The sequence below is a fragment of the Pecten maximus genome, chromosome 11 (assembly GCF_902652985.1).
Source record: "Pecten maximus chromosome 11, xPecMax1.1, whole genome shotgun sequence".
Taxonomy (NCBI): Eukaryota; Metazoa; Mollusca; class Bivalvia; order Pectinida; family Pectinidae; genus Pecten; species Pecten maximus.
The window spans coordinates 42,820,940-42,836,005 of record NC_047025.1 but is presented as its reverse complement, the minus strand read 5'-3'; the positions used below and the strand labels follow the sequence as shown (position 1 = coordinate 42,836,005).

The 15,066-nt window shown below is 37.0% G+C and overlaps 2 protein-coding genes across 3 annotated transcripts in view; one reads left to right on the top strand and one right to left on the bottom strand.

Annotated features, from left to right (window-relative positions):
- Positions 1–5,775, top strand: part of LOC117337271 (acid phosphatase type 7-like) — a 31,085-nt gene extending 25,310 nt beyond the window's left edge. For both annotated transcript variants that reach the window (XM_033898166.1, XM_033898165.1), the window contains 3 exons: positions 211–408; positions 1,974–2,167; positions 3,221–5,775. In XM_033898166.1, the coding sequence (XP_033754057.1) occupies positions 211–408; positions 1,974–2,167; positions 3,221–3,822 (994 nt within the window). In that variant the 3' untranslated portion in view covers positions 3,823–5,775. The remainder of the gene's footprint in view (positions 1–210; positions 409–1,973; positions 2,168–3,220) is intronic.
- A 2,121-nt stretch (positions 5,776–7,896) lies between these two features.
- Positions 7,897–15,066, bottom strand: LOC117338658. Its single transcript, XM_033900028.1, has 7 exons — positions 14,903–15,066; positions 14,403–14,497; positions 13,820–13,888; positions 13,150–13,241; positions 10,448–10,597; positions 9,228–9,486; positions 7,897–8,999 (listed from the first exon to the last, which is right to left on the bottom strand). Exons 6-7 carry the CDS (start codon positions 9,482–9,484, stop codon positions 8,099–8,101), a joined length of 1,158 nt encoding a protein of 385 aa, XP_033755919.1. The 5' UTR covers positions 9,485–9,486; positions 10,448–10,597; positions 13,150–13,241; positions 13,820–13,888; positions 14,403–14,497; positions 14,903–15,066; the 3' UTR covers positions 7,897–8,098.

The window sequence follows — 15,066 nt, the reverse complement described above, 5'->3', positions numbered from 1 at the left end:
GTACACTTTGTCAGGTGAGTCATGTACACAGGTATACTTTGTCAGATGAGTCATGTTCATATAGGTACACTTTGTCAGTGAAGATTGGAATATATATACTTAGTGTTGTTGACCACTGCAGGTATTGTTTACATTATTTCAGTAATCAGTATATTTCTGAGTTTTCAATCTCCAGTTTACCATTATTACTAGGTATGCTTTAATTTCCAGTTACTCCTCCGAGGTGTTCTTCACCCAGCAAGGTGTTCATGTGGACGCCCAGAGAAACTGGCTGATGGCTGACCTAAAGCAAGCTAATGACAACCGTCGTAACTGCCCATGGGTGATCGCCTATGGTCATCGACCCATGTACTGTTCCAACACGGATGAAGATGATTGTACCAAGGGAGCATCTAAAGTCAGGGAAGGGTATGTAAGGTTGAGGAGGCTGTCAGGGGTATACCTATAAGTCAGAGGAGGCTAGAAAGTAAAGAAGGGTATGTAAGGGTGAGGAGACTGTCAGGGGTATACCTATAAGTCAGAGGAGGCTAGAAAGTAAGGAAGGGTATGTAAGGATGAGGAAACTGTGAGGGTGTACCTACAAGTCAGAGGAGGCTAGAAAGTAAGGAAGGGTATGTAAGGGTGAGGAGGCTGTCAGGGTGTACCTACAAGTCAGAGGAGGCTAGAAAGTAAGGAAGGGTATGTAAGGGTGAGGAGACTGTGAGGGTGTACCTATAAGTCAGAGGAGGCTAGAAAGTAAGGAAGGGTATGTAAGGGTGAGGAGACTGTGAGGGTGTACCTATAAGTCAGAGGAGGCTAGAAAGTAAAGAAGGGTATGTAAGGGTGAGGAGACTGTGAGGGTGTACCTATAAGTCAGAGGAGGCTAGAAAGTAAGGAAGGGTATGTAAGGCTGAGGAGACTGTGAGGGTGTACCTAAAAGTCAGAGGAGGCTAGAAAGTAAGGAAGGGTATGTAAGGGTGAGGAGACTGTGAGGGTGTACCTACAAGTCAGAGGAGGCTAGAAAGTAAGGAAGGGTATGTAAGGGTGAGGAGACTGTGAGGGTGTACCTACAAGTCAGAGGAGGCTAGAAAGTAAGGAAGGGTATGTAAGGGTGAGGAGACTGTGAGGGTGTACCTACAAGTCAGAGGAGGCTAGAAAGTAAGGAAGGGTATGTAAGGGTGAGGAGACTGTGAGGGTGTACCTACAAGTCAGAGGAGGCTAGAAAGTAAGGAAGGGTATGTAAGGGCGAGGAGACTGTGAGGGTGTACCTAAAAGTCAGAGGAGGCTAGACAGTAAGGAAGGGTATGTAAGGGTGAGGAGACTGTGAGGGTGTACCTACAAGTCAGAGGAGGCTAGAAAGTAAGGAAGGGTATGTAAGGGTGAGGAGACTGTGAGGGTGTACCTACAAGTCAGAGGAGGCTAGAAAGTAAAGAAGGGTATGTAAGGGTGAGGAGACTGTGAGGGTGTACCTAAAGGTCAGAGGAGGCTAGACAGTAAGGAAGGGTATGTAAGGGTGAGGAAACTGTGAGGGGTATATATACAAAATGTACAAGTCATTTATAAATATTGTACATTTCTATTGCATCTGGACAAATACAATCATATCATGTTGACAATTCAATCACATCAAGTCAAAAATGGTACATGATATATAAAAGGGCCAAAAATATAATTTACTAGGGGAGCTCAGTCCTTGGGGTCACATTCTTAAAATGTTACGTTAAAGCACTCAGTAAAAGCCTTTTTTTGGTCAGCTTAGAATCTTTCTCTCTGGTTGAGATCCCCCGTCTTGTCCTCAAGCCTTGCCTTCAATGGGATAAAGGTTTATATAATTCACACTGTTAAACATATGGATCCATCTGTCCAGAGTAAAAGAAATGTCTGTGTCTCCCACAGAGTCGGGTAAGATGTGTTGGGTCTGTTACAGAAAGTCCATTATGTTTATATGTTACAGAAAGTCCATTGTGTTTATATGTTGCCTGATGTGTTTACAGTCTAGAGGACCTGTTCTTTGACTACGGCGTGGATGTGGTACTCCAGGCCCATGAACACTCTTACGAACGTCTCTGGCCCCAGTACAAAGGGGTGGTTCTGGCTAAGAACTATACCAACCCACAGGCTCCTGTTCAACTCATCACAGGTGCTGCAGGCTCCAAACACGGGGTTGACCAGGAGAACAAGACATTCTGTACGTATATCTGTCGGACTACCAAGTTTAATCAAATAAATGACCATTTCCTTACTTTCAAGGTGATAAGCTTCATATGTGGTAATTTAAAATATCTTTTTATCTAAATAAACAGGAGAGCCGAGTTCATGATATGTGCCAGAAATATGCTGGGTTGAAGGCTACAAAGTCTGCCATAATAAATACACATAATCTACTCTCATAATGAAATGAAAAGGTATCGAGTTTGGCAACCAGATACATGTACATCGATCAGCTTTAAACTTACGTTAGTAGCAGGTGAGTGATACAGTCCCATTAAGCCTCTTGTTAGGTCACTTGAGATTATACGTATCCACTGACCAATCCTAAAAATCTTTCGTGTCACCTGTCCATAAACGGTTTAAATGTTTTGACTTCCCCTTTAAAAAGGTAGACATTGTTTAGGTACTGGCTCTTCCTGTACGTAGTTATTACATTCTTATATTTTTCAGGGCGTAATCTTTTGACAGTTAAATATATCCTCTTGAAACATAAATGCATTACCCACAGACTCTGTGTAGTGTACTGTAATTAATATCTTAAGGTCAAACGTGAATTGAGTTCAAAATAATATTTTCAATTCAACCCTAACTTGTCTAGAGCATAGTGTGAGAAAATTCAAGATATTTTCAAGAAACTTGAAAAATTTGCATGCACCCATATATATAGTGTGGTGTACTATAATCTAGTCACTGTGACCTTTATTTCAAGGTCAACAGTTTCGGTTACAAAACAACCAGTCATAAGGAGTTATTTCCTTTATATTATACCCTTATATCAATGTATATTTAGGAGCTGGGTACACATACTAAGTAAGTGGATTACAAACTTTAAGTTTCATCAATATGTAATCAAAATTGTGTGCAATACTTGAAACAAAATGTAGAAATTTCCAGATATAATGCCTAGAAATATCAACATGATCTATAATTTAAATGATTGTTCTTAAATCAGTTATTTTTCCCCCCCCCCCCCCCCCCCCCCCCGAGATATTTTTGTCTTGAGTGACTTATTGTTTTACACTTTCTACAGCGGACTGGTCAGCCTTCAGGATGGACACCATAGCCTTTAATAGTTTTGGTCGACTGAAAGTGAAAAATGCCAGCCACCTGTATTGGGAGCAGGTGTCGGTGAAGGACAGTCATGTGTTGGACTCTATCTGGATCACACAGAACTTTCACGGTCCATTCCACAAGGCTGAGCTGGAGACAGATAAGGCCAAGAAGATTGAGGATAAAGTGAAGGATGAATCTGTGATAAACACCGACACAGCCTCTCATCAGGTAGTCAATTCCCCACAGGATGGGCCACACATAAGCTCAGGGGACACAAACTCTCCTGACACCAGCATATCGGAGCGTGCCCGCAGCATGCTGGAGTCCACCAATGTACGCCTGGCCCTTGGCATTGGAGGAGGTGTCTTGGTGCTTGTTGTTATTATAACCATAGTGATTCTACAGAAGCAGAAAAGGAAGGCGAGGAAGTACAGACGCTGGGATGAGACGGTGGACTACGGGCGTAAGTTTTACTCCTCAGGGTACTCCCAAGTCCACCATGGAGAGAAGGACACAGACGAATTTGAAGTTGAGGTGAATGAACCTAGTGCAGCAACAGCCAAACTACTGACAGAATGAGGGTCTACTGAAACCAGCAGATCTATATTTAAATACTGAGTAGTCACATGTGGGCCGAGTGGTGAAGTTCTCTACATCAGATTCTCTTACCGACGGTTCCCTGTGATACCCAATATATGGTTGCTATGAAATCCAGTGCAATATTTTGAGCCTATACATTCCATCCATGTGATATCGTGTCGAGGACGTTTGTCCCGATAGTCCCATTGGTAATGGCTTCCAAGTTTATCATACGAGTGATAAGTGCCTTAAAGATTATATGGAACTGTATACTCCAGTAGCTACCATAACATACACTTGTACATGGAGATACTTTATTGTGTATTAACTGTAAACCACTACATATCGGAGAGAAGTTCCACTAACGTTGATCATTAAGTCTCTGATATCAATGTCTAGAAATGGTAAACAAACATGAATTTAGCTGAGGAGTTGTACATTTCTGTGGCATCTTACTTTGTGACAGGCAGTCTTACAGTTTGTCCGATTCCACAACCATCCATGTAAGGTTTTGTCCAGTTTAAAGCTTTATAATACTGTTGATATGATTTATCAATATGGTGTTGCTACAGACTTTTTGAAGTGAAAAAAAAACTCTGTAAGATTTTTCACATTAATGGATTAAGATGATGGTGATGACTTGTCTATTGTGGACACTGATGTGTTGGTAATGACTATTTCTCCTGTGATATCAAAGTTTAACATTCCTGTGTAACATTCCGGTAATAGATCTGTAGGTTAGGTGTGGGGGACTAGATATTACTGTATTAAAATGGCGATATGGATATAAAACGGTAAAATATAGAATATCTGATAATAGTTAATAGATCTTTGGTGATTAAATCAGCATTTACCTATATAATAACTTTTCATACAGTAAATCTATATTCAAGACTATATGTGTTGTTGATTGTGCATTTTTATAACTGGCTGATGGTGTAATTGATCTGTATTGATCGATTGATATGGATCTTTATTCATTTTACGTTTTGTTAAAATATTTGACACTTTGTCTGATCTCTAACCACCAAAAAATTCATTGTATATAATTTTGTTGTTTTTGATGTTGTTTACATATTGTGCTCTTCCTATAACTTGGGGACCATAACTGTTAGATCATTTATAGGAGTGTTATGACATATTACTTGTCATGATTCATGTCGAAGATGAATTATTATCAAAATGAATTCTTCACATTTTGATATTAGAATTGAACATTTATAATATGATAGTTAATACTGACAGATTTGCCAAATTTATCAAAACAGAAGAGCTGAAGCCATTTTATGTTGTGATTTTAAATACTTTTCAAACCTTGTTGCCATGTCACCTCCATGTATGTCTATCTCTAAATGGTCCGAAATTAGCCATCATCATCACTGTGAGTGAAAAACCAAGATATGATGTTTTACAATCGTTACAATTGTCTATTACATTTCTATACATTCCTTTGTAATTTGTGTGTTTGTGTATATTGCAGATATATATTTTTTTCACTGATGATTTAAGAATTAATCATAGACTTCCATATTTTCATTCTCAGTGCTCATTTCAAATAAATTTTGAGTGATAAAAAAATGTTAACATTATTTTCAGTTGTCTTTTTCAAATACAGCTTTACGATAAATATATTTAACACTTTTCTGTGTCATTTCAAAGGAAAACTGCCAAAAATAATTGCTACATGTGCATTGATTGCTTAAATTTTTTGGAATCATATTTTTGTGTTTCAAGTATTTTGTATTTTATTTTGGAGTGTAATTATCTGGGTACAGGTGTACAATGTATGTATCATTATGTTTATGTAAAATTTGATGATGGAAACAAATGACATTATTATGTGTAAAAGTTGGCCAGGTATGGCCAGGAGAGTTCGGTACAGTTATTCTGCGTGATTGTATCTTTCTCTATGAGATTCAGCATTCATCAAGACATTAAATCATTTTTCATGAAGAACTGTTTTGTCTTGCTTCGTACAGGGATTAATCATTCAATATGAATTAATTGGTTTATTTAATTCAAGATTACCTCAACATGTTTTAGTGCATATATGTACATGTACACCAAAATGACAGAAAGTTACCCGATATATGATGTAAATATATTTGGGTATTTTTCAATACAGAATGTATATCCAACAGAAGGAAAACTTTTATAACTAGCTCAGAACATGTACAGTAGATACAAACAACATGACTTTCCCAGAACTTTTATAACTAGCTCAGAACATGTACAGTAGATACAAACAACATGACTTTCCCAGAACTTTTATAACTATTTCTCAGGACTTTTATAACTAGCTCAGAACATGTACAGTAGATACAAACAACATGACTTTCCCAGAACTTTTATAACTAGCTCAGAACATGTACAGTAGATACAAACAACATGACTTTCTCACACAATTTAACACGAAGAACAAGAGATACAACCATTTTATAACTCATTTAAAAAAGAAGGTAACAATGATATTATGATTTGGCGCTGTGAACACGTTAACTGATCAGAAGTAAAATATCAAGTAAGAGGAAATTTTTATGTAGCCATATATTAACAAGATCTCGGACAAGTTCGAAAATGGAATTTATTCAACAGTAACTTACAGAGTCGTTGCCCTTTTTAAACAAACATTTATGTTCGTTTATTAATGGTTTTGTTTTTAACAATTTTCTAGCTCACCTGTCCAAATTAAGGGGAAAGTCTTTTTAAAACGCTACTAGTCCTGAACAACTAAATGGTTTCTGATGAAATTTGATCTGGCGAGTGATGTGGCAATGATGTAGTTTGCATAAATGATGTGACATCCTTAAGCTTGGGGCAGGAGAAGACAGGCCCAACAGTTGAAATATAGCAAAACGAAAAATGCTTGAGTGACAGGTTTAAGTCCACCTGTAGATTGAACCATTGTTGGCAGAGGCAGTTCAAAAGTAGGAAAATATTTGAAATATAAATTAAATGAGAGTATTTTGCCATATTTGCTGAAATATCCAGATGAGCAATGCAGACCCTATGGTTCTCTTTGTTCTGTAAGAGGTGTGATTTTAAAGATAACCAGTACATGTGTGAACTGTATTACATAGACCAGCAAAAGAATAGTTATAAACTAAAATTTAACTAAATTATCATACACTGAAGACTAGCTGGGCTGTTGGAACTGGGGATTCCATCTCTCACAGACTGGAACTGGGGATTCCATCTCTCACAGACTGGAACTGGGGATTCCATCTCTCACAGACTGGAACTGGGGATTCCATCTCTCACAGACTGGAACTGGGGATTCCATCTCTCACAGACAGGAACTGGGGATTCCATCTCTCACAGACTGGAACTGGGGATTCCATCTCTCACAGACTGGAACTGGGGATTCCATCTCTCACAGACAGGAACTGGGGATTCCATCTCTCACAGACAGGAACTGGGGATTCCATCTCTCACAGACAGGAACTGGGGATTCCATCTCTCACAGACTGGAACTGGGGATTCCATCTCTCACAGACTGGAACTGGGGATTCCATCTCTCACAGTCTGGGACTGGGGATTCCATCTCTCACAGACAGGAATTGGGGATTCCATCTCTCACAGACTGTAACTGGGGATTCCATCTCTCACAGACTGGAACTGGGGATTCCATCTCTCACAGACTGGAACTTGGGATTCCATCTCACAGACTGGAACTGGGGATTCCATCTCTCACAGACTGGAACTGGGGATTCCATCTCACAGACTGGAACTGCATGGGATTCCATCTCTCACAGACTGAAACTGGGGATTCCATCTCTCACAGACTGGAACTGGGGATTCCATCTCTCACAAACTGGAACTGGGGATTCCATCTCTCACAGACTGGAACTGGGGATTCCATCTCTCACAGACTGGAACTGGGGATTCCATCTCTCACAGACAGGAACTGGGGATTCCATCTCTCACAGAGGTTGTTCAATGTAATGTACTTGCTTATTCTAGACCAATTCTGATACAACTTTGTGATCAGTACCTGAATGGGTTGGCTATTAACTTTGCCTGTAGTCTTAGAGCTCTAGTTTCTTTAAATAAAAGAATGATTCACATACTTCAATTTCATTTTAATTTCTTTGTTTTATTGTTTCTGACATATATTATTTGTTCAATATTTATACTTCCAGTATTTAAATAACAATCAATTTCTTCATTTGAATTAATTTTTCACACATTTTGCCTTTTTTTTTCAATATTCTTAAGTTAGGTATACATTTGCAAAATCCTTATCATGCACCTATAGTTATCTTATCAGGAACAATCAGTCTGGCTTCTCGTCCAGCTTTAACAGAAAGTTGGCTTGTTTAGGTATTATTTCCTTTTTAGCATTCTGCTTCCTTTCATACTGTTCCTCGTTAATAGATGGTAACTTAATCATCTTATGTTCCTCTGTTAAATCTGACCTGGTTTCCTTTTCTGAGCGGGTGGACAGGGGACAATGATTACCTACCAAGGGAACAAAGTTGTCACAGCCTGTACCCCGAGCACAGGGAATGGTCTTGGCTGCACTGTTCCCTAGGAGTGGATTACTGATGGAGTGTTGGGGCCACGTCCTTCGCTTCATCTTGTTTGGTGAATCTTTGCTGTCATAAATTGTTATGATCTCGTAAAGTTTCCTTGGCGCGTTTGGCACCACAGGATAAGTTTTTTGTAACTCTTTAATCTTACGTAGACTACAGAGAGAGTTTTTTACTGGTGGAAGTTTCTTTGGTTGTTTAAGTTTACTGAGATCTAGTCTAGGTACCACAGGTTTATTACTGCCAGATTTAGGAGCTTCAAGTTTAGACACAACAAGGGAGAGTTCAGCTTCCATTAGGGAGATCTGTCTCCTCATCACACGTTCTCTCTGGTCTAGTTTTCCGTAACACAGGTTGAGCTGGTCAAACTCCCGCACAAGTCGGCGGTCCTTTATACGATAGCTGTTGAGCTCCTTTTTTATAAGTGAGATCTGTTTCTGGCATGTGTTTTTTTCCTCTAGCAGACTGCGGTAATCATCTTTGATGGCAAGTAGACACTGGTGGCTGACGTCCTTTTCATCCTTTAGAGCATATATATTGGTCTCGATATCCTGCAGGATGTTGTTAGCCTCACGTAACTCGCGTGTCAGCTTCTCTATTTCCTTGTCATGGTCACTGCTGTGCCGACCCACTTCTGACACCAATCTGAAAGGATATAATAACTGAATGTAGTTATCGTCTCATTGTTTGGACTGGTATACCAAAGGGTTGTAGTTGAACAATTTCATCACTGTTCTTATAATTACTGTTTGATATGTTACACTTAATGAATTTATAGACAATAATTACTGTTTGATATATTAGACTTAATGAATTTATAGATAATCTTTCATTAGACAAGTACTTAAATCTGAGAGAACATTATGTGCAAACCTTTTTTCTATTTTTTTGTCCCAGACATTCTGAATATCTTGGAGAGGTTGCCGCCTGGACTTGTCAGAAAGCTTGTCTATAGAGATCTGGATGGGTACTCCCATTTCATCACATGCAAATCCGTCCCTCTCTCTTACAATCTCCTGCCTGCTTTCTGTTTCTTTGTTGTGGTCAGTGACCAGGGATGTACTCTTTAGAGATGTGTCTCTGTTTGTGCCAAGATTGTCTTTTGGGAATCTGGTGCCAGACACAATCATATCTGTAATAAAACATTTTCAATGACAGTCTCATCAAAATCATCTTTTGTCACTTCATTGTGGATCACTATCATCAAACTTAAAATTACACATCTCTAAAAGTATTCATACAAAAAAAGACCATTTTCGTTATATGCCTGTATGCCAAGTGGGGCTGCCGTGTGAGATAACTCTGCATGCAGGTAATGATATTACCCCTGTCACTGTATTTTTTAAATACGTCATTACAGAATATTGAGACACAAGATCTCATAACATTTTGAATAAGGCACATTCTTTCAGCTCAAAAGATAGTTGCATACAATGATGGTTGCTGCATGTAAAAGACATGTTATCCACAAAATATGACCTGAACAAAGGGCCATATTTGTATATATAATCAGTATAAGACCTGATTTTTGTGGGTGATACTTTGCCAATAAGAGATACCCAGGTGAATACTAATGTGCAGACTTTAGCAGATGCAATTAAAAGAGTATACAAGATGTACACTGAGCCAGGTGACAGATGGATTACAAACATCTTGTCCCATCGGGTACTGCCAGTCAGGGATTAGAGTATACAATGTACACTGAGCCAGGTGACAGATGGAGTACAAACATCTTGTCCCATCAGGGTACTACCAGTCAGGGATTAGAGTATACAATGTACACTGAGGCAGGTGACAGCTAGATGGCGGCCGGCAGGAGTACAAACATCTTGTTTATTTCGTAACATTATTTTACCAGTCTAGGACTAGAGTATACAAGATGTACACATCCTGTAAGTTTGCACAGATGCTTACACACATGCACACATTCACAGATGCCTAGAAAAGGATGGACGCATAGAAGAAATCCTATTTCCTAGTATAATACGTTCTGTACCCATATATCCACTATATACATGGACTCTGCTCAACTGGCAGTAAGCACATTTTGTGTTTATTGCATTCCATCATTCCCAGCATACTTCTCTGTTTACCATTTTGACTTTCCTTTCTGTTAATAAAAGCGGTATTGGCTTTTTTCTTTACGTTCTCCTGACTTTGTTGTTGTTGTAGGTAAGGTGTTGTTCTTCCTTTACACGGAGTCTTCCTGTCATATTGTAACGGTAACCCATCAACCTTAAACACTACAACCATACAGATTATATAGATATACACTACAACCATACAGATTATATAGACATGTTATACACTACAACCATACAGATTATACAGATATGTTATACACTACAACCATACACATTATATAGACATCTTATACACTACAACCATACAGATTATATAGATATACACTACAACCATACAGATTATATAGACATGTTATACACTACAACCATACAGCCATACAGATTATATAGACATGTTATACACTACAGCCATACAGATTATATAGACATGTTATACACTACAACCATAAGGATTATATAGACATCTTATACACTACAACCATACAGATTATACAGACATCTTATACACTACAACCATAAGGATTATATAGACATCTTATACACTACAACCATACAGATTATACAGACATGTTATACACTACAACCATAAGGATTATATAGACATCTTATACACTACAACATCTTATACACTACAACCATACAGATTATATAGACATCTTATACACTACAACCATACAGATTATATAGACATGTTATACACTACAACCATACAGATTACACAGACATCCTATACACTACAACCATACAGATTACACAGACATGTTATACACTACAACCATACACATTATATAGACATCTTATACACTACAACCATACACATTATATAGACATCTTATACACTACAACCATACAGATTATATAGACATCTTATACACTACAACCATACACATTATATAGACATGTTATACACTACAACCATACAGATTATATAGACATGTTATACACTACAACCATACAGATTATATAGATATGTTATACACTACAACCACACAGATTATATAGACATCTTATACACTACAACCATACACATTATATAGACATCTTATAGTACACTACAACCATACACATTATATAGACATCTTATACACTACAACCATACACATTATATAGACATCTTATACACTACAACCATACACATTATATAGACATGTTATACACTACAACCATACCGATTATATAGACATCTTATACACTACGACCATACAGATTATATAGACATCTTATACACTACAACCATACAGATTATATAGACATCTTATACACTACAACCATACAGATTATATAGACATGTTATACACTACAACCACACAGATTATATAGACATCTTATACACTACAACCATACAGATTATATAGATATACACTACAACCATACAGATTAAATAGACATACACTACAACCATACAGATTATATAGACATCTTATACAATACAACCATACACATTATATAGACATCTTATACACTACAACCATACAGATTATATAGATATACACTACAACCATACAAATTATACAGAAATATTATACACTACAACCATACAGATTATATAGATATGTTATACACTACAACCATACACATTATATAGACATCTGATACACTACAACCATACACATTATATAGACATCTTATACACTACAACCATACAGATTATATAGACATGTTATACACTACAACCATACACATTATATAGACATCTTATACACTACAACCATACAGATTATATAGATATACACTACAACCATACAGATTATATAGACATCTTATACACTACAACCATACAGATTATATAGATATCTTATACACTACAACCATACCGATTATATAGACATGTTATACACTACAACCATACAGATTATATAGACATCTTATACACTACAACCATACAGATTATATAGACATCTTATACACTACAACCATACACATTATATAGACATCTTATACACTACAACCATACACATTATATAGACATCTTATACACTACAACCATACACATTATATAGACATCTTATACACTACAACCATACACATTATATAGACATGTTATACACTACAACCATACAGATTATACAGACATCTTATACACTACAACCATACACATTATATAGACATCTTATACACTACAACCATACACATTATATAGACATCTTATACACTACAACCATACAGATTATATAGACATCTTATACACTACAACCATACACATTATATAGACATGTTATACACTACAACCATACAGATTATATAGACATGTTATACACTACAACCATACACATTATATAGACATCTTATACACTACAACCATACACATTATATAGACATCTTATACACTACAACCATACACATTATATAGACATCTTATACACTACAACCATACACATTATATAGACATATTATACACTACAATACTACACAGATTACATAGACATGTTATATACTACAACCATACAGATTATATAGACATCTTATACACTACAATCACACAGATTATACAGATACAGGAGAGACTGATCAGAATGATGTAATAAGTTATAAAATAATTAAATATGATGGAATACAAAAGACTCAACAGTTTCACAGATGATTAAGTTTTAAGTAAAGCTTTCTGAGCCAGATGATTTATAAAGACAGATGTAACAGGTTGTGAAATTAAAACAAAAATGAATATATTTCTAAAAGACTTATACCTGATTTTGAAGTATGTTATATCTTACCGACATAGACATCCTTCCATTACAAAAGAAATCATTCTGAAAAGGGAAGACTTGTGGAGAGTTTCGGCACTTCGTCTCCTCAAACGTTTTGTCTGAAAAAAATTATAGCCATATATAACTTTAGTGAAAAGTTTATTGAAGATGATGCACAACATACACGACCATTGTGTGTTAATGGTCATTTCTCTTCAATAATTCAACAGAGGATTTATCCTAATGGCTAGTTCAAACCTAATGATTTTATATCGGAAAGACTTTTATTTTGAATGACCCACATTAGTTACATGGAACATCATTTATTAACAAGATCTACTCTAAAGTATAGGCCTACATGCCTTTGATGATTCTGTTCTCAAAACATACACTACACTATATACGACATGAGGCTGGCACATTGTTTAGGGGATAGTACATAGTTTTGAGTGGCTATACTGGCAATTAGAAAATGAAATTTTGTTTGAACTCGAGACTGATAGTGTAGAAAGTGATTTCAAAAAGTACTCCAAATTAAAAAGCTAATTATGGATATTCATGGCAACTTTTGTAAAGTTATCGAAATCTGCTCAAGTAAAATATCTGCCACTTAATATTTACTTAGTCATGTAATGTATTTAGGTCATATTTGGTCCAAACTAGTCATACATACCTTCACCAAACTAGTCATACATACCTTCACCAAAATCTCTTTCTATTCTACACTCATTATTTTGAGACTTTGTGCTGTAAATATCTGTATCTCCTGAAAAAAAGTAGAGTTAATTAGTAATACCTTTGAAGTAAACTGAATGTAATTGGCTCTTATGTCAATCACAAAATGAAAAAAAATCACGAATATTGTTATATTAACAGAAATCTTAATAAAAAGAGCAGAAGATATAAAAGTTAAACTGAATAACCAAACACTGCAGTAGTTTCCCTAATCAATCTCATTACTGTTCCATTAAGTTGAAAATGGAAATAACCTTTATTTATCGTCGTGTACATGGTAAACAAGCAACATAAGCTCTGTAGAGCTTTTATTACGACGCCGCTGAGGGAACAAACATTGTTTTGAATGTTGGAGGAAAACCCACGGGGGGAAACCAACGAACCCAACAGACATCATCCCCTGCCGCCAGTGCGGCACGAACCCACGTTCTAGGGGAGAGTGGCATGAGCTTCAGACCGCTCTTACACAATACAAAATAATTGTGTTCCTTAAGATAACTTTTGATTCATGTTTATGGTGTTATTGTTTCATATATGTGGTATACCATGATCCATTAGTAGAGAAGACTGAGTTTTGGTTAGAGATGGCATGGGATATGGTGACAAACTGCTTCTACCTCGGAGCTCCAAACCTTCAAACCTGCAATAAAAAACAACGACCTTAAAAATGCCATCTGACCAGAAACTCAATGTGGCACTGGGTAAGCTTGGTGTGTACACTCTAGGTCTTTTTATAAACAGTACAATAAACTTTGATGTGTGGGCCTACCAACTGTTTACTTTCAAACACCGGGGTCCGCTCCAGGTCTAATTCAGGGGGGCCGCGATAGCTCAGTCGCTTGCGACCTTTGGCCAGATACATTGCCATAATTGCTGTGGATATAATTATCACTGTGTATAGGGTTTGCTACAAACATAGCCGATATACGATCCATACTGAGTAAGTGAGTGAGGCCATACTTCAGTACAATAAACAAGACTTCTGAAACGAAACCCTGTAGGCCCTACTGTAGTCAAAACGACCGAATTGTATTCGGCAACTTACAAACGAGGACTTTGAAAGTGACGCTCCATCATTACGGTTCCTTTTTTCCACCTCTGCATTTAGAAATAAACAAGGATCAGCTTCATCGGGAACATCCAACTTACGATACTTTTAAACCGAAATCAACATTTGTGTTGACAGAGCGCCACCAACTTTCAGGACCG